Source organism: Salvia hispanica, chromosome 1 (genome assembly GCF_023119035.1).
Source record: "Salvia hispanica cultivar TCC Black 2014 chromosome 1, UniMelb_Shisp_WGS_1.0, whole genome shotgun sequence".
In the NCBI taxonomy this organism is placed as follows: Eukaryota; Viridiplantae; Streptophyta; class Magnoliopsida; order Lamiales; family Lamiaceae; genus Salvia; species Salvia hispanica.
In genome coordinates, this window is record NC_062965.1 from 47,426,932 (window position 1) to 47,445,857 (window position 18,926).

An 18,926-nucleotide genomic window follows, 5' to 3' on the forward strand; every position below is an offset into this window, starting at 1 on the left:
AATCATGTGCCGAAAACCAAATGTTTCATATTTATTGGGACGGAGAGAGTAGAATTTAAAATATAATTTTTATTTATTATTTCATTTTTATAATAATGACATTTATTACCTCAAAAATAATAAAAATTGGAGAAACAAAGACTCAAAGAACGTATGTACGAGTGTAACACGTTATTCAATCCACGTTGTTTCATCTGCTTTGACTCTACAAAGACTTTCATACGAAATCATTCGAACAATTAGTTTTACTTATTCATCTTACTTGAATCAATTCCTATAATCAAAATATCATCTATGTATAATAGCAAATAAAATACGACTCGTCATCTTGTTTAACCAGGATATAGAATCCAAATAGCTTGATTGTTTTCATTGTGCTTCAGCTATAGATAATTAGAACACCTAATTAGAAAATATAATGGATAGACTAAAATTAATTAAATAAACCTAGAAGGTTTGGGCCTTATAGACAATGTTGTGTTGAGCACTAACACAACATGATAAGCTATTGGAATTTTTATGATGAACATGTTTAAATTGATAAATTTCATGAGGTTCGAAAATCCCTTAGTACAACGGTATTTCATTTTATATTCATATACTTACTGAGCAACGTATAAGAAGCTAATTCATACAAGTCTTAAAAACCATTAAATTTTAATGGGTTTAGCCCTAAGAGGGAGTTTCTTTTGGAGTACTAGTCCAAAAACATCTTCTCTCTCATGTAGTTTGGATCTAATCCCTCCTTCAATTTCCCAATTAAAGTTATGACACAATGTTGCCACCATGCAGAACGACATGCGACTAGCTAGTGGCATGCCAGGGCAAATTCTTTTTCCCGATCCGAATGGAATCAACTCAAAATGTTGTCCCTCGAAATTTATAACCTTACCTAAAAATCTTTCTGGCTCAAATGATTCAGGATTCTTCCATATGCTTGGATCTCTTGTAATTGCCCAAAAGTTGACGATTACCTTTGTGTTCTTGGTTATTGTGTAGCCATTTACTTGTGTGTCCTCCCCAGCCACACGGGGACCCAGTAGAGGTGCAACAGGGTGAAATCGAAACACTTCATTGATTGTGGCTTGCAAGTATGGCAGTTTGGAGATGTCTGATCCTTCCACAATGCGTTTATCTCCAAGAACATTCTTAAGCTCAACTTTGAGCTTTGCCATTTTGTCAGGGTGGAGTAGTAATTCCACCAGTGCCCATTCTGTTGTGGCTGCACTTGCACCTCCCGGAATAAGTATGTCCTAAGGTAAACGTAATTAGTTAAAATGATAACGAAATTTGGTAAGTCCGATCAAATTTGAAGTTTCTATTTTTCTTAATTTTCACATCTGTGTATAAATTAACGTCTTTTGCTCATGCTCAAATAATGCCATTTCATTTCATGAAATGAAATGATAAAGTTTTGAACGTGACTAAAGACGTTTTAGACACAAATGGAACAATTGAGAGGAAATTTAAAAACTTAGTGATTTACTAATATTATTTTAGTTGACATAAACTTGGTCACATATGCTCACCACACAAAAATGTCTGATTTCTTTGATGGTCAATTCATACTCTGTTCCTTCTGCAATGTCCAAAAGTGTATCAAGAAAATCATTCTTGTTCCGGTAATCGGATTCCTTTCGTTCACGAATTCGCTTCTGGATTATGCCATCCACAAAATCCAGCAAGCTTCCAAGATGATACCCGATCTTCCGTCGGATCCCTTGCAGATCCAACGGTGCAAGGACCGGAAAGAAATCTGAAACATTCGGAACCCCCGCATACCTTGTGAAGGCATTAATATGCTCCCTGAACTCCTTATTCCCCGCGCCGTAGTCAGTGAGATCAATAGAGAAGAGAGTCGAGAACACCAGATCCATCATGGTGGTGAACGTCGCTTCCCCGATGTTCATCACCTGGCCCCGCTCGCTGAACCCGCACACGTGTTCAGCGAGCTTCCGCAGCCTCTCTAGACGCTGGCCCTCGGTTTGTTGAAGCGCCTGATCATAAATATAATTTTATATTTTCAATATTTATAATATGCGGGGATGGTTTGTGTTAAAATGACTACACCTCTTAAAGTGACATCGTGACACTACATATACAGCAATATTATAAACGCTACACAACAATTTTATAAACGCTGCACAGCAATCTATAAATTGATGTATAGCGTGTTAGATATTGCTGGCCGAGAAAAATTGTTGTATACAGTGTTGCATATTGCTGGCCGTGTTTTTTAACTTTTTTTGCCACATGGCAGCTTATTATTCATCCATATGTACAAATGATTGGCTAGAAATGGTGGTATAGTGTTATTTTAAGAGGTGGTGACACCCTAACACTCCCCATGCGGCGATACAAATATGTATCAGTTCACTTTAACCATAAAATAAATAAATATATAACCTGATGAGAGAAGAGCTTCTCTCTTCCCAATTTCCGTATTCTTTTCCACCCGGCCGAGTCCGCGGGTATCACGTTCCACGAGACCTTCTCGTGGCCGTGATTATTGGCTGCGTCAGGGATGGATCGGTTCGCGAAGGCTTGGCCGTGCTTCTTGAGTACCTCCATCGCCATCTCGGGGGATGAGATGACGACGGCGTTTTGAGTCCCGAGGCGGAGGGACATCAAAGGGCCGTAGGTTGTGGCCAGCTCCGCGAAGGACTTGTGTGGGGCCCCGCGGATTTGGAAGGCGTTTCCGATTATCGGCAGGGGAACGGGCCCCGGAGGGAACTTGCCTCGCCTCCGCCGTGAGAGTACAACTACGGCCCATGCTGCTACGAAGGCAACGATATAAACAAGAAAAGCGACCATTTTTTGGTTTCATGATTATGCGTTTCTTCTGTATTTATTGTACGCAAAAAAATTAGAAAATGACTTAATTATATTTATATGTTACAATAACCCTGTTATTATGAGCGCCGGCCGGATTTACTAATTCTACACACATATAGATTTTAATAATTATTAATTTCTACTATATGTATATTTTAATTGTTCCTATCCTAGAGTTTAAATTAATTTTTACTATCCCCAGTTCCCCACTAGAAATTAAAATAAGAGAAACTAATTAGTCAATAGGAGTTGTCCAATTAAGTCCGTAAATACACGGCACCCTTTTTCTACTTCATTCGTATAGTATTATTCGCACTTTTATTATGACGTAAATTTAGAATTGGTTTTTAATTAAAATTCTAAGTGTAATTAGAGATTACTTAATAACAAAATAGTTTATTAACATTAGAATATTAATTAAATATAAATTTTTACTTGAAGAAGAGACTGCAAGTAGTTTGGGACGAGCCAAAATAGAAAAGTGCGAGTAACATAAAATAGAGCGAGTAGTATTTTTAAAATTAAATTAAAAATAGTAAAAGTGAAATGTGATAAGTTTTTAGTGACGAATGAAAATAAAATAAGTGATAAATTTTCGGGGACAATGGAAATAATATGTAAATTTTGTTCTTCTATAAAAAAAATCGAATTACAAAAGTGCGAAATACTGTGAGCACTTAAAGAGTAAATTTCATATGCATATATTTGTATAAAGATATACAGTAAATTTTTGTGTACTAGTAATATGCATATTTTGTTAATTTTATAAAAAAGTTGGAGTACAAAAGTGCTAAACAGTAAATATGGAGTATCTATGAGAATTTTATCAAACAAAGCCAGTAAGTAGTATCTCTGAGAATTTTATCCAACAAAGCAATACTCCCTCTATTCCAGTTGAATCATTTTTCCATTTTGAAAAGTTCCTTTATAATTGACTCATTTCTATATACAGTAATAATTAACTCATTTTTTCTTTACCTCATTCTCTCTTACTTTATTATCTCTCATTTATTCACTTTTCTACTTTATTCTGCCCCCTAAATTCCGCATTGTTTCCGGCGGCTTTCCAGAGCGGATGTTGGGTTTGGCTGACCCCACCATGGCAGCAGCATCCAACTAAAAATGCTAAAAACATGAAATCTAGCAAGAACAGGGAACAACTTCTGTAACAAACCAGCACCAAATTAAGAAAGGTTTGTTTGTAAATTCAAACAAACCTTCAGTGGTATTATTTCAAAATGAATTGGCAGAATGAGTTAAAGATCATAGCCATCGAAACACAAGAAGCATATCACAATGACAAAGAATTTCAGGTTGATATAAAAGATGAAAATTTGAAATCCATATCCTCTCTAAACCAGAAACAGATACAGTATAATTTGATCAAAAACCGTGGTTACAAAGATACGGTACGCCTATAAAGTATTTCATCATCACTCTCATCTTCCTCCGATACAACATCATTATTCCCAGGAAGCTCTAACTTTCCACCTACAGTGAAAGATGGACCAGAGCTTTCAGCTTCTATGTACGCACCTTGAAGTCGCTCTTCAAATCTTTGATCGCTACAATTGAGGAACCACGCCAGAGAGCATCTAATCCCCCTGCTCTGCAGCCTCTGGTAACGCGGTTTGATCCTTGATTCTAAGCTGTATGTGAAGTATTCAGGAAACTCGACAAGCTCCTTCACTGGCCTCCCCATCTCACTCTTGAAATAGTAGTAACTGTTCTTCATGAGCCCGACTTGAAGAGCAATTAGTTGGGGACATTTGACAACCATCTTTGCCATGTCAGCAGAAGCAATACCCCGTCCCAGTAGGAAGTCGACTGGTTTCATAATCACGTTTTGTTTGAGACTGACGATCTGTGGCATCCTCTCAATAACACGAGCAAACCCATCAGGGTCGATCTTCAGCTTCAGGTTGAAGAAGTACTGTTGGGAGGACAGTTTCGCCTTCAAGGGCAAACCGAGAATTTGTGGATACTGAGCAATGATGGATGCGAGTGCTTCCTTCTTGATACCAAAACTCAACAAACAATCCACATTCGGTTTCACAGTCTCCTCAAGATCATAGCCGAGAATATAAGCCCGCTTCTCAAACATTCTAGCTAAGATCTTCTTGGGCAAGCCCAACGAAACCAAATAATCCACGAGGGGCTTAATCATCGTCCCAACTCTCATCCCCAAGATGTAGGGATACTGAGTCACCATCGGACCAATGTCCCTCGGATTAACCCCAATGCTCACCAAGTAAGCAACAGACGTACTCATCGTTCCCTCGAGCTTGAAGCCTAACAGTTCCGGATACTTCATCAACACATAGCCCATATCCTGTTTCTCCACATCAAGCCCTCGCAAAAACTTAATAACCGGTGCAAGCTCCACCACGACACTGACGTGGAGACACTGAGGATAGTTCTTCACAAACTCCCCCATCCTCGCCCTTGGAATCCCAATCTTTTCTAAATACCCCAACACCGGAACCATGTTTTTCCGCACACTACAGCCCAGCATCAACGGGTATTCATTGATATCATCTATAGTCAAGCCTATTTTCTGCAAAAACTCGACTCGTTCGCGCATCACCTCAACGGTGGAGGGCAATTCGAGTTCCTCGAGCTCATCAGGCACAATTCCTAAGGATTTCATGTAATCACAGATGATGACCCTAGATACCAATTTCTCCTTTCGGCCTTGAATCACACCCCAAGTCACAGTAGGCATCTCGTATTCGGGGAAATTCGACGACTTTGTAGAAAAGGATTCTCGAAGCAGCTCATTAGGGTTTTGCAGGGGTTTAAGAGGGAATGCGAAAAATGGGATTTTGGGCGTTTTGCAGATTCTGGAATTTAATTGACCGGTTTTTCGCAAAACCGCAGCCATTTTAGTAAACCTCAATCAAGGGAATTCGATGAATGATTCTCGATTAATATTATTGAAATCCAGAAATTTTCTGAAAGAAGGGTATGGGGCTGAAATATTTCTAAGAATGAAGATTCATGTATACCTATCTATTAATATGAGAAAATAAAATAAAATATTACCTGAAAAATTATGCAGCCATAGGAAAGAGGGTGAATCGCCGTAGTTAGAGAACTGGAGCTTCTGTCCTCTGAAATTGGGCGCTGAAAATGGATATTGAAAAACCGCATACCCGACCCGGATAATACAAATCCATATGATTCGAATTAAAAATAGTTAGTACAATTAAAAAACAATTGGATACTGTAAAAAAATTATGTAAAAATATGCGTATGAGATTTATTATTTCGAACTTATTCATTTAAAATTTTTTATTTTTGCTGTTTGTGACAAGAAAAATTCCAATAATTTTATGTTGATTTTGTTGGGTCTTTTGTTGTAGTTATTGTTAAATGACCCTTCATCGTATGTTTAGGACCAAAATCGTGGTTACAAAGACGCGGTACGCCTATAATGTGATTATTTAATTTGATTTGAAATTTTGATGTCCTAACGTATTATTTTTATAATTCGATGAAAACATATTTTAGTTCAAAATATATTTGTTAGAAATTACTTCAAATTATGAATGATTTATCCCACATGGTACTAGTACTGCAGTAAACTATTCAGTTCTAATAATGACTGTATAAAAAGGGGGTTAAAATACAAGTATCCACAACATGTTCACTCTATTGAACAAAAGAGCTGTTGATGTTACAAGTTTTGCAACACAAATCATTATTACATAGAAAATCACACAGAAGAAAAGTTGTTTGCAACTTTTGGCGGTTGAAGCTGTAGCGAACGTTAACCATCAAACTCCACAGGTGACAGCGGCCGGACTTCCATATCGGGTGACGATGAATAGGAGATGGAAATCAGCTCAGTCCTAAGCTTCTCTTTTCCATCAAAGTGTGGGCTGCCACAACCGTTCTCGCCACTGGTATTTTTAGGAGACGCTGCAGCAGGTTGTTCGTTCTCAGGTACTCTATAAGAGAGCGCAATCAATGATTCACGAGTCGAATCCTCACTGAGTTCCTTCTTGGGTTCTGCTTTATCCATATAATGATGCCTTATGTCCTGCAAATGTTGAGACAGAGGAGAATTGGAAACGTGAAAAGAAGAGACAGAATAAAGTTTCCGATATGGAAACACCAAACAAATAGCGCAGAGCAGAATAAAACTTGTATGTGTATGTCCAAGTACTACTCATTTACTAGATGGAATGATTCTATGAAGTATCAGTGTAACACAAGATTTAAGAGGTAAAGATGATATATGAAAATGCTAATACCAATGTGTATCCTCTAGTAATTGTATATCCAATCATCCCAATGTATACCCTCTCAAATAATTTCACAAACATGACAAGTTAAAGTTGAAGAAAGAGAGGAAATATAATGAGGTATAGGAAAGCTAAACAATATCTAACTCTTAAGGATGAGACCACTCCAAGAATAAAAAAGTTATCTCAGTGCAGATGTTTGGATACATATAATAAAGAAGTAGTAGTATTATTCATTTCCGTAAGGATATCAAGTAGTTCAGTATACAAAGATGATAAGATAAGAGTAAAAGAAAGGAAGGACAGAAAATGCGGTATAGGAAAGCTAAGCAGTATCTTCAAATCCTTTAAAATTACAAGTATTACACTATAAAGATTTCATTCATCCATTCAACTATTAGATCTTTCCAAACAAAGGTAGGAGGAATTCCTCACGTGATTGTGAAAAGAGGACTAAATTTAACGCGTCCGTGTTCCAGTTTTATTTGAAATTCCAAGTTAGAGACATCTTGTTAGTTGCACAAAAGTAAGAAACTTTATTTTCATTCACTCAATTTTCACCACAGAATACATGTGATCTACAGAATTTAAGACAAATTACCAAAAGGTTAGCCTTATGAACACTTTAATTGGAGCAAAAGCTACAGAACTCCTATATGTATTTATAAGTAGGACTTGCAAGCAAGGTTTCTGCCTGTGTTTATGATAGTTAACATCAATAAATCATTTTCTTATAGCTCGATGAGTGTTGCCTAATGAACACCGTGGATGAGTAGTAATCAAATAGAAACGATCAACACCTCGAGAACAGAATGTGATAGATGGATACCAGAACTATAAATACTATTATCAAAAAACATAAACATGCAGAAATTGAGCAAAAAAAAAAGCAAATTGACAGAAGTTCTATCCTTCTTAAGATGATGACTGAACTCTGAAGCCTATCTCACTCATGTCTCGCCAAGGAAAGTGCATTTTGATTGAATAAAACATTCACGTTATACTAATTTGATAGAAACTTCTCATCTAAAATTCTTAACCCCTATTTAAAGCTTAACCCCTATTTGTACACTTGAAGCAAACAAAAATGGATAAAAACGCAAAGCTATTAAAACAAGTACTATAACCGAATAGGTGGTAAAGTCAAATAACAGTCATAATTCAGCTGCGGCGACGTGCTTTTAGCCCATAATTATGAATACACCGACATCAACAGATTTTCCGAAAGCTCCGCAAAATAACTAAATAATACTCCTACTTACAAATCAAAAGTGTGTGGTCAATCAGAATAATAATCGTAATTACCGGCTGAAAATTAAAATTGAGATGGATAAAATATTGTTTAGGCGAATCGCCATCCTGATCATCATCCACACATCAATCAACCAAGCCAGAAAAAGCAACAAAAACAAAACAAGCAACAAAATCCGAGGGTAAAGAGGAAGAATTTGTATAAAATCAATCCAAAAACAATTGGACATGGCTGCTGCTATCAAAATCTAAAACGAGTAACGGAATAGAAAAGTGAAATGAGATTAGAAATTATATTACCGGTGTGTCCAAATACGATCTGCGAATTCCAGAAATCGCGAGAGGAGAAATAGGGGTGCGGATTCGTGTTTATCGGAAGAAAGAGATGCCTATGACGCCATTTTAAACACGAAGCTAGTGGGTTTTAATTTTTATCACGTGTCGTTTACGTCACTGGACTTTTCTGACGTGGAAAATTCATTTCTATCCTTCAAATTTGACTTTTGACTTTCCACCTCTAAAATTCTCCAATCAAAACATTTTGAAATTTCGTGACTTCCGGAATACTAAGGCCATGTTTGAATAATTTTGAAAATGTCAAATCAAAATCTAATTAAATAAAACGTGCATGAGCAATCACACTGGTAATATTTTATTGATATTTTTTATATACTTCATGTTAAACATTTCTATTTTTAAATTATTTAAAAAATCACAAAATTTAAACAAAATTCTGCTACTTTGAACCCCATTAAACCAGTTTCTGGACTATAATTTCCAAAAGAGTAAAGGCCAAAATTGGTCCTGAAAATATGATCATTTTACATTTTTGGTCATAAATTTTATTTTTTAGATTTTTAGTCCTACACATATAGAAATTTGATCATTTTGGTCCTCCGTCAATAGTTCCGTTAAAAACTAACCGTCAACCCGATTTTGACCAAATTAAACTCTTAATTCTAATTTTTAATTCACTAATTAATCTCCTAAATTATTTTAACAAATATCCATTTAAAAACAAAACCCCAAATCACAATCATACATCAAATTCACAGCTCACCCAATATAGTTGAATCACTTCCCCGATTGAAAAATGGCGATTCCCAGGCGATTGCTTGCTTTGTTCGTAGTTGTATTCTGCACAATCTGGTTGGGCGAATCGAGTAGCGACACGAACCGCGTGTTCTCACCGTGCGGCAATGCGGCGGTGCAGAAATCCGATGGTTTCACCTTCGGAATCGCCTTCGCCGCCAGAAACTCCTCCTTCTTCGACACCTCCGTCCAGTTGTCTCCCTGCGACCGACGCCTCGGGCTTTCCTCCAGTGCTCAGCTCGCGGTTTTCCGCCCTAAAGTCGATGAGATCTCGCTCCTCACAGTCAACTTCTTCTCGCTATGTTCGAATCGGGGAGCGATTCAACTATAATTATTGACGGAGATTGTAAATGGATACTCCCTCCGTCCCACACAATTTGACCTAGTATTCCATTTTGGGTCGTCCCACATAATTTGTCTCATTTCATTTTTACCATTTTTGGTAGTGGACCTCATATTCATTCCACTAACTCATTCCTACTCACATTTTATTATAAAACTAATACTTTAAAAGTATGACCCACATCCCACCAACTTTTTCAACTCACTTTTCATTAGATTTCTTAAAACCCGTGCCGGGTCAAAGTGTCCCAAATTATGTGGAACAAATGGAGTATTTGTTAAAATAATTAGGAGATTAATTAGTGAATTAAAAATCAGAATTAAGAGTTTAATTTGGTCAAAATCGAGTTGACCGTTAGTTTTTAACGAAATTATTGACGGAGGACAAAAATGATCAAATTATATATGTGTAGGACCAAAAAATCCAAAAGATAAAGTTTAGGAACAAAAAAGTTAAATGACCATATGTTCAGGACCAATTTTAGCCTTTAATCTTTCCAAAAACATCCAATTATATCACATTTTTTAATTGCCCACTTATTAAAAATTGGGAGAAATTTTGTACTACTACTTCCTCTGTCGCCCAAGAATATGCACACTTTCCTTTTTAATTCGTTTCATAAAAATATGCATTTTCTAATTTTAGAAAGTATTTTCTCTCTAAATAGGTGAGATTCATTCTCCACTACCAATACTTTAATTACCTTTTCTCTCTTACGTTACTAATTTTATATTAAAAAGTACATATTCTTTGAGAATGGAAGGAGTATAAATTAAAAACCGGTAACATTTTTTTTCAAATTTATGTACTCCTAGTACTCACAACAATAGTTAATTTTAATAAAAAAAAATATAAAATATTAGTATAAGATTAAGCTAAGCTATTTTGACTTCAAAATCATTACATAAATTTTCTCACAAAATTTAAATCAACGGGACTGTTAAGAAAAAATTATAAATTATTAGTATATAGTACTCCTAGGTGGCGTTCGGTTGCCATGACTAATTATCGTGAAACTATCCATCTAGAATTAAGTCGTGAGATTATTTTAGTTGGAGGGGAAGGCTATGACTAATAATAATGAGACTATCCATCTATAAACCAAACATGATACATATTTAATCATGAGATTTAGTCTTGTCAACCGAACACCTCCTTAATTGACTATTTTTTAAATTGTGGAATTTGACAAGATTTTATAATTTGTTAACCAATTTTCCCTTTTTGCACAAAATTTCTATACACCATTTTAAAGAATTAAATGAAGAAAATAAAATAAAAATATTAATATTTTCATTTTGAAAATATCTCTTTAATCCAAAAATAAAAATGTGAAGTTTTAGTAGGACATTATATAAGAGTTTTGAGGGTGAATTTTTTAAAATACTAGTATGATAATATTGATTCTTTTCTTTTTTTTCGTTGGTGACTTATACATCCAACTCCAGTAGACACAGGATAAATATTTTCCTAACTAGGCCATGTTTCATCTGAGACACAGCAATCTTAATTGTGATTATTAATTGAAGAATAAAAAATTATACAGTTGGAAATTAGTACTAATATAATTAGAATTGATAAATTTTAATAAAAATTGGAATTGGAACTAATGTCGCTACTTGGTTGAATTTTAATTTTCTGAAGTGACTGCGATTCTTCGCGAGGAAAGAAGAATAAACACAAAGCACCGGAGAAGGAGCACAAGCACCGTAAGAGATGGCGGTGAGGCAGAGAGCGGCGGCGCTACCTACGCTAATGCGGGCGCTTCGGAAAGAGGCGCCGCCCAGGCACCATATTGCGTTGCCTTCGCTTAGAAGAGCTTTCTCTCTCTACGATCAGATCAATATTATCACTGAAGTCCCTGAAGACCAGCTCCGTTTCAAAGAGTAATCACCGATTTTGTTTCCTTTTTTCCATTAATTGTTTCATTATCTACTTATTACAATTTGATTATTGTTGTTTCTAATTTTACAAATCTCAGTGGGATTGGTATCATGCTACTCAATTTCTTATTTGGGGAATAAACCCTAAAAATCTCTTTGTGACCCGTCATTTGTATTTTAATTTGTTCCAAAATTTCTCTAGATAAGGAGTCTTGATTTTGAGCGTTTCAGTGTGTACGCATACAAAAATTCATAGGTAAATTCATGGCATGTAGATTCATTATGTGAATGTGTTGAAATAGCTGCATTGAGTGAATTATGTTTCTTGTTACTCAGAAATTAGCATGTGATATTTTAAAAAAAAATTGGCTTGTGATATTGAAACAGTTTATTGGGGATTACATTTCAACTACTATATAACATGCACATTTTGTGAGAATGGGTGTGAAAGAAATTGAGGGATTGAAAGCTTGTTCATTTGCTTTCACTATTCGGAGTTTCCATGTTTTAGTTCACTCATACAGTAGATGTATGATTTTACATCTATAATGGAATTTTGTGCTGATACATATTCCCACATAGTATAAAATAAACAGAGTGACGTCTCATAAAATTTGACAAAAGAGTCTATGTTCATCTGTTGATTATTTATTTGGAGGATAGATATTGAAGCTGCAAACAGTGCATTTATAGTTGTGTTCATAGTTAGCATACTGACCATGACTTCACTAGTAGAGTAGTAGCAGGAATCCTTGGTGTGTACATATATTCGCCGTGTTCTCAATATTATGTTCGTGACTTTTTATGTGAATAGTAACCCTTCTGAACTTTCTTTAGAATGTTTCTTGAATTAACTTGTTTCAACTTATGTTCTCTTTTTTTTGACAGGTTTGATGACACTGGGTTCAAAGTAAATGGAGTTAGGTATGAAGGTAGCATACTTTGCGTAGGGAATTTATTGATGTCTTGGACGCCCAAAAAATTCTCGGATATCACTCCTGAAAGGTACTTGAAGTTGAATGTGAGACATATTGATCCCTGCATGCACTGATTTATTCTGTACATAAAGCAAGAGAAAAGCTCATTCTCAAATGTTTACTACTGTTGGTTTGATGGGATACTCTATAGTCTATATAGGAGATAAACTTCAAACTTTTATTTGCATTAATTCTAAGTGTGGGAGAGACAGTTGACTTCAACAAATTTATTTTAAACATATGCCACATATTGTTAATATTTGTTAATATCTTATAAAGGTGGACACTTTTTGACGTCATCTCAGAATAAAACTCAAATTGGAGAAGGATATGGCTCCTGGGTTCCTTTCATTTTAGATTCTTCAAGAATAGAAACAAACTAGTTCACCTTAAAATATTGTTTATGTTTAATTGGTTCTTGAGAATCAAAAGTAAGAAAAGGTTTGGAATGATTCTAATTCTCCATTCCCAGGTTATGCCAAAAGTTTTGCTATCATGCTTCGACCTAAGTTATTCACTGCAAAATATTCATACTTCATCAGTTATGGCACCTTCATTATTGAAACCAAAAGTTTCTAAACAATCATTTGGTGATTTTAATGCAACATCTCTTCATGTGATTTACAGTGTAGACCTGTAGCTTGCAGTGAACAATAATATCCGAAAAATAAAGATGTCTGAATATTTACCTACGAAATATTAACTTCTTTAAACTTCAAATATAGATTTGTACACTATTTTGGCAACTATCTTTTGCTATGCATCCATACTGAGTTAAATCTTTCATGTTAGTTTGAACTCAATACTCAATAGGAAAGTTATCTTATTAAAGCTTCTTTTTAGCTAATTCATCAAGCAAATAACTCTATAGAACTTTTTTCAATTCAAATATCTTGCTGAAAACTTCTAATGTTATTCTGTTTACATTTTTGCAGCTTGTCTATTTTTAAGACTGTGCGGCCCATACCAGGTAAGAAGTCTAATTATATTGGCAGCCAACCTCTTATTTGAATTGGTTGAGAGAGAAAAATACTCTAATTTGAATGCTCAAAAATCTTTCTTATACAGATATGAAATTAAGATGGGAGTACACTATTTTTTTTATATGTTCCAGATCTTTATGCACAATGTGAACAGAAGCAACTCATACCAAACCTTCTATTTTATTGAGGAAAACTCTTATGCGTACATGATCCTTTTGTTTTGTATATAGTGTTTGGCTTGATGTGAGGCTGCTTATGTCTATTAATTAAAAAATGAGTTGTTCTTTCAAGTGCACAAAGGCCAGTAATTTGTTTTTCTAATTCCCTGATCATCAGATCTGCTTGTTCTATCATGCTGGAAAGAAATGACAACAATGCTTATCAAACAATTTAGCCTCTTCAGGATATGCAAAAATATCCTGATATATATTACTATGGTTGACCATTTTAACTTATAATTGGCTCCTGTCATTGCCAAATTTCCAGAAGTAGTATTTTTCTTGGGTTTATTTATGTGCCATCCTTATTTGAACTGGTGTTATGTACGTGGTGGATCATCTACAATGTCCACACTGTTTCTGTCACTTTATGTTATTTGTGTTGATAGCTGAATCCGGCCTCTGTTGACCTCAGAGATTCTAGTTCTTGGCTGTGGGAGGTATATTCAACTGAAGATTCCATATCAACCAATCTAACAACTGTTTTCTTGCTTTCCTCACGGAACCTCTCCAATGATTCATTTGCTGCTCCAGCTATAGTTGATTGTAGAGTTGGGAACCGTTTCAACTCCTGTTCCACCAGGTAGATAATTAATGAATCATGAGAAATCAAAAACACGAATACAAAAAATTTATAGCCAAAATCATAAGAATGACAGAACTCACCTGGCACTCGCCAATTGACTTCCTGACAAGCTCCTTCAATACAAGGTGAACCTGATCAACAATTTTTTGCTCAGTCACAGTTATAACAAGATACGGAATACTATATGGGAGAAATGGTATCCAATTCCAATATCAGAGTACTCACAGCATCTACAGAAGCTTCAGCAGGTCCCCTAAAATAATTTAGTGATCCTTCAATAAGCCGTCGATAACCTTGTTCAGGAGCAATCAAGTGTGGTTGGTAACCATCCGCTTCTGAGACAATTTTTCTCACGTTCTGCACTGAAAGATGGCGATCAAATGGAAGTTTTTTCAATGCAGCTGGCAGCTGATTGTCAAAAACTCCGTAAATTCGATCACCTCCGGGACGGCTGAAATAATTATGCAGATGATTAAAATCTATAACAATAATATTCTTTAATAAGCAGATACAAAGTCAAATCATGAGAATGGTCTGATTATGTAACATTAACAAAGAGATAAACAGAAGCCTTTTTCACATTCCCAATATAATATTAAACTACAACTCACGTAAAGCCAAGGACCAACCAACTGGTTCTATTTCTTTACCAAAAGATGTAATAAAGATTACCCCAATTACTACTTGAAAATACAGATGCTTGAAAGGGCTAATATTATCCCCCCAATAAAGCCTTTTTCTTGCAATGTCAAATTTGATCTCTAATGCTATATACATCCCATCAATTTTCTTATTGATAATGAGAACAGTAAATATACTTGCAGCTAATCCAATATCATTTTAGCTTAAGAAGACTCGAGAAATATTGTGGCAACAGAATGATCAAAGAGAAAGATGGATGAAAAAGAAAGAGAGGTGGGCTTCACTAAGAAAAAACTGACTGTTAAAATTGGATCTCCCATCCAGAAAGTGGAGGCAAACCAAACTTTAGTACTGAAATTATGTTCACTATTGAACTTTCAGCAGAACACATGACCATGTAGACATTGCTAGGTTGGAAATCCATTAACTATGTCTATCAGACATGTAGGGACTTGCTGTAAATATAAGTAGGCTACTTATGCATCGTTATAAATCGCCTTATAAAAGCTAAACACAGCAAGACAATGATGCATTAAAAAGTAGGTCAAGCAATCAAGAAACAATATGGCTACCACCAAAACCACAACTTCAGTGTTTGACAAAGGAAAATACTCTAGAGACAAACCGTAACTAAAAGAGCACTGATTTAAAGACCTTTTAAATTAAAAATCTGGGCAGTGCAACGCTAATAAGCTTCTAGACCGACAATATTCATCATCATAATTAGAAACTGCAAATGGAGTGTTTGAGTGGCAAATACTAGTATGTTTTGACTGCTGACTCGTTTTAGTAATGGAAATGAGTGGCAACAAGAGGTAAAAATCACATAATGGTAGAAAAGTACATGTGGTGAGGAGGACAGAATACATTAATCAGAAATAAGTGGGATATCTAATGCATATAAATCATTAAAACCAGGTAAAAGGTTCCTGTAAAAGACTCAGATGTTTAACTAATAATAGGTTGATGTAAATCAGAAGACAAACATACCCTCCATCCAGATGCTCCTTGAATATCTTGTCAAAAGCACGACAAAGTTCCAATATGGTGTATAATTGAGCCTGGAAAACAAGCTTCAGTTGCTGAAAAAGTTGAAATGCTTTAATATAAAATCATGGAGAGGAATGCAAATGTCTCACCCCAGCATCAAGCGCTATAGGCCTTCCAAGGTGGTCCATCTCAGCTTCAAGTTCGTCTATACTTTTGTTGATCAAGGAAGTTATACTTGGAATTCTTGCTCTGATTACAGATTCTAAATGCTGAAAGAGAAGTATCCATCAATGTAAGCTCAAACAAGAAAGCAGCAAGTATATCAATTGCAACTGATAAACGAAATTGTACCCTAGAGAGCAGCTTTGCCAGATATTCAGAACCCATTTTACTAGCCAAATGCCCATAGTCAGGACTTGTAGCAAAGTACTCGCGCTCCTTTCTCCTAGCAGCCATCATATCAACATTTTTGTTTATATCTGCTTGTGAACGATTCACAATACCCACCCAGGGATGTTGTAAACGATAGGATCTTCCCTCCAGAACCTATTGTGAGTAGTAGAGAACAAAAGGATAAGTTCAACTGCTTATCTGTAAAGGTACACAATACAAAAGAGAGGATGCCAGAATAAGAATGAGTCCAGGATCAGAGTGCACATGTAATATATGAAAAGGGGGGGCAACATATAAGAGTGATTGATTTTGAAGCTAAAATGGGGGTAGCAGTAAACACTTTGAACTAAATAAACATCATTACTGCTCTTAGTCCCTCCCGAGATGTAAATCATGTAATGACTAGTTGAGAAGGCTGTTAGAAATATCTTTCTATTTTATTGTGCATAATATACACATATGTGTATAGAGCAGAGGGAATTACATCGACCGCATTGGTTCCTTTGTCCATCAGATCAAGCTTTGTAAGCACTCCAAATGTACGATCACCTGCATGAATTGTATACTGATCACCATATAGCACTACCAAGTTGCAGTATTCAATATTAAAAATCATGCTTTAAATTATAGGAGGAAGGTTCTTACCTGATGGATCCACTTCCCTTGCAATTTTAATTGCATCTGATGTCGCAATATCTTGGTTTGCGGGAGAAATTGCCAGTATGATGCAATTGGGCTGCAAGACAAACAAAAGTGTTTTACACACATGTACATAACCACTGAAAATACATACATCTCATACAAAATACAATAAATTTACCTTCTCAACATAAGAGCGAACCATATTCTCAATGTCTTCGACTATACTTTGAGCTTGCCCCTCTGCAGAGAGTTGTTTTTTGTTTTTCGGCATCAGATGTATAGTATACTGATTACATTTCAACAATTAGAAAAATAACCAATAAGACCGTACCAACAGCAACTTTCGTTAAACCCGGAAGATCAATCAGAGTTAAGTTGACAACTGCAAGAAAAAACAATTAGCAGACAGAGTTGAACCCCCTTATGAACTTATGATATGCCACACGGTGGAAGATAATTTAGCTCTAAAAATAGACATATACCATTGGGAGAATAGATACTGAGGTGAATAGGAACTGGAGAAATCTGTTTTGTCTTTCCTGTGATTCTATCAGTTTCATCCTCAATTTCCTTACGAACCGAAGCTGCATCACAAAAGAACATGACATAAGCACTTTTTCAATAGAATCACTACGAAAGTGCAGCATCACACTTGGTCACTAGAGACATACCAAAATCAGAGAATCGCCTCCTAGGCAAATGGCCAAATTCTGCATACTCCTTCCCATCTTCCGTTTTCTGCAGTTGCAACACCAGTGGTCTTCTCGTAACGATTCCTGAACTCGCAACCAAATTTTTTTAAAACCAACATTGCAAATGATCGAATCAATCCACAAGCAAGTAGTTTGAAACACAATGTGGTCTTGCTGGTGATAAACCAATTGCATTGACTAGAACTAACCAGATCCTCGAGGAAGAAAATCACGCCCTACTATGCTCTCCAAAACCGAAGACTTCCCTGAACTCTGTATTCAGCTCAAACCACAAAAGGAACACATTCAAAACCCACGCAGAGAAATGACAACCTTTTTATGTTTTAACTACTACTACAACAGAAGCAAATTTCAGAAACAGATCAGAAATAAAAGCTACGAACTCCAAAAAATCCCACATCTAATCATGAACAAAACTCCTATTTGCACTCAAAATCAAAACATTTAATAATCCAATGCATAATCAGCACAGATCTGCTAATTTCTCAGATCGCTCCCATCATAAAAACGAGAGCCATCCACTATCCGAGTCTCTACTTCAGCTAATGAGCATAGCAAACCGATTTTTATTACGATAATCGTGATTTAATATACAGACCTGACCACCGACAACGGCAACGGAGGGGAGAGCGTCCCAGAGCGAGGAGAAAGCCTGATCGCCGCCGCCGTAGTCTCCGAGGGCGGTGCAAGCCCTCTGTATTCTGTTTACCAATCCAATCAAACTCTCCATTGTCGCCATCTTATACTCTTAACGGAAAAAAAAAGTAGAGAAAATGCAACAGATCTCAATTGAGAATGCGATTGAGCTTCAGCTACTCGCGATTCGAAAAAGAATTAGGGATTGAGAATGAGGAAGAAGCTTTGAATTGAAATGAGAGACAGTAAGTTGGGTGTGATTTTTTCAAATTCAAATGGAAAAACACAGTGAAACTCGTTGTCTGATTACTGATATAATGCGCCGGATGCGCACCGTTGGTCTAATTGTGGACTAATTAGTCCTTTTTTTTCATACAAAAAAAATACTTACATTTAAATAAATACTGTTGGACCATACTTATATTTACATTTAAGTTTTAAAAATTATAAAGATGTTATTGAGTAGTCATTAATTTTGATTTAAATACTATT

At 35.8% G+C, this 18,926-nt stretch overlaps 4 protein-coding genes and 1 long non-coding RNA gene across 7 annotated transcripts; 1 reads left to right on the forward strand and 4 right to left on the reverse strand.

Annotated features, from left to right (window-relative positions):
• Positions 1-580: 580 nt before the first annotated feature.
• Positions 581-2,861, reverse strand: LOC125205027 (carnosic acid synthase-like). The gene is made up of 3 exons (XM_048103857.1): positions 2,407-2,861; positions 1,530-1,997; positions 581-1,253 (listed from the first exon to the last, which is right to left on the reverse strand). The coding sequence occupies exons 1-3, from the start codon at positions 2,812-2,814 to the stop codon at positions 651-653; spliced, it is 1,479 nt and encodes a 492-aa protein (XP_047959814.1). The 5' UTR covers positions 2,815-2,861; the 3' UTR covers positions 581-650.
• Positions 2,862-4,132: 1,271 nt separating this feature from the next.
• Positions 4,133-5,980, reverse strand: LOC125219967 (transcription termination factor MTERF4, chloroplastic). Of its 3 annotated transcripts, none has more exons than XM_048122103.1 (2): positions 5,881-5,980; positions 4,133-5,789 (listed from the first exon to the last, which is right to left on the reverse strand). In XM_048122103.1, exon 2 carries the CDS (start codon positions 5,717-5,719, stop codon positions 4,232-4,234), a length of 1,488 nt encoding a protein of 495 aa, XP_047978060.1. In that variant the 5' UTR covers positions 5,720-5,789; positions 5,881-5,980; the 3' UTR covers positions 4,133-4,231. The 3 variants fall into 3 exon arrangements, with proteins under 3 accessions (XP_047978060.1, XP_047978135.1, XP_047978210.1); XM_048122178.1 differs by having other exon boundaries at positions 4,133-5,729; positions 5,881-5,975; XM_048122253.1 differs by having other exon boundaries at positions 4,133-5,678; positions 5,881-5,957.
• Positions 5,981-6,425: 445 nt separating this feature from the next.
• On the reverse strand, positions 6,426-8,724 carry LOC125202838. The gene is made up of 2 exons (XR_007173200.1): positions 8,637-8,724; positions 6,426-6,880 (listed from the first exon to the last, which is right to left on the reverse strand). It is a non-coding gene; the product is annotated as an uncharacterized LOC125202838 (long non-coding RNA).
• Positions 8,725-11,487: 2,763 nt separating this feature from the next.
• LOC125198899 lies at positions 11,488-13,642 on the forward strand. Its single transcript, XM_048097146.1, has 3 exons — positions 11,488-11,657; positions 12,543-12,659; positions 13,567-13,642. The coding sequence occupies exons 1-3, from the start codon at positions 11,488-11,490 to the stop codon at positions 13,640-13,642; spliced, it is 363 nt and encodes a 120-aa protein (XP_047953103.1).
• A 563-nt stretch (positions 13,643-14,205) lies between these two features.
• On the reverse strand, positions 14,206-18,733 carry LOC125198910 (phragmoplastin DRP1E-like). Its single transcript, XM_048097150.1, has 14 exons — positions 18,397-18,733; positions 17,987-18,050; positions 17,757-17,861; positions 17,568-17,669; positions 17,417-17,467; positions 17,264-17,325; positions 17,089-17,179; positions 16,928-16,992; positions 16,402-16,596; positions 16,200-16,319; positions 16,051-16,121; positions 14,644-14,869; positions 14,499-14,549; positions 14,206-14,403 (listed from the first exon to the last, which is right to left on the reverse strand). The coding sequence occupies exons 1-14, from the start codon at positions 18,535-18,537 to the stop codon at positions 14,206-14,208; spliced, it is 1,542 nt and encodes a 513-aa protein (XP_047953107.1). The 5' UTR covers positions 18,538-18,733.
• Positions 18,734-18,926: the final 193 nt, after the last annotated feature.

Excerpts from the sequence above, each read along its gene's own strand:
- LOC125198899 (XM_048097146.1), top strand. The coding sequence starts at position 11,488 with ATGGCGGTGAGGCAGAGAGCGGCGGCGCTACCTACGCTAATGCGGGCG. Across the intron at positions 11,658-12,542 it reads GACCAGCTCCGTTTCAAAGA|GTTTGATGACACTGGGTTCA; the intron begins GTAATCACCGAT and ends TTTTTTTGACAG. Across the intron at positions 12,660-13,566 it reads TCGGATATCACTCCTGAAAG|CTTGTCTATTTTTAAGACTG; the intron begins GTACTTGAAGTT and ends ACATTTTTGCAG.
- LOC125219967 (XM_048122103.1), bottom strand. The coding sequence starts at position 5,719 with ATGGCTGCGGTTTTGCGAAAAACCGGTCAATTAAATTCCAGAATCTGC.
- LOC125198910 (XM_048097150.1), bottom strand. The coding sequence starts at position 18,537 with ATGGCGACAATGGAGAGTTTGATTGGATTGGTAAACAGAATACAGAGG. Across the intron at positions 17,326-17,416 it reads TTTAACGAAAGTTGCTGTTG|AGGGGCAAGCTCAAAGTATA; the intron begins GTACGGTCTTAT and ends AACTCTCTGCAG. Across the intron at positions 14,550-14,643 it reads CTGAAGCTTCTGTAGATGCT|GTTCACCTTGTATTGAAGGA; the intron begins GTGAGTACTCTG and ends ATTGTTGATCAG.
- LOC125205027 (XM_048103857.1), bottom strand. The coding sequence starts at position 2,814 with ATGGTCGCTTTTCTTGTTTATATCGTTGCCTTCGTAGCAGCATGGGCC. Across the intron at positions 1,998-2,406 it reads AGAAGCTCTTCTCTCATCAG|GCGCTTCAACAAACCGAGGG; the intron begins GTTATATATTTA and ends ATTTATGATCAG. Across the intron at positions 1,254-1,529 it reads AAATCAGACATTTTTGTGTG|GACATACTTATTCCGGGAGG; the intron begins GTGAGCATATGT and ends CGTTTACCTTAG.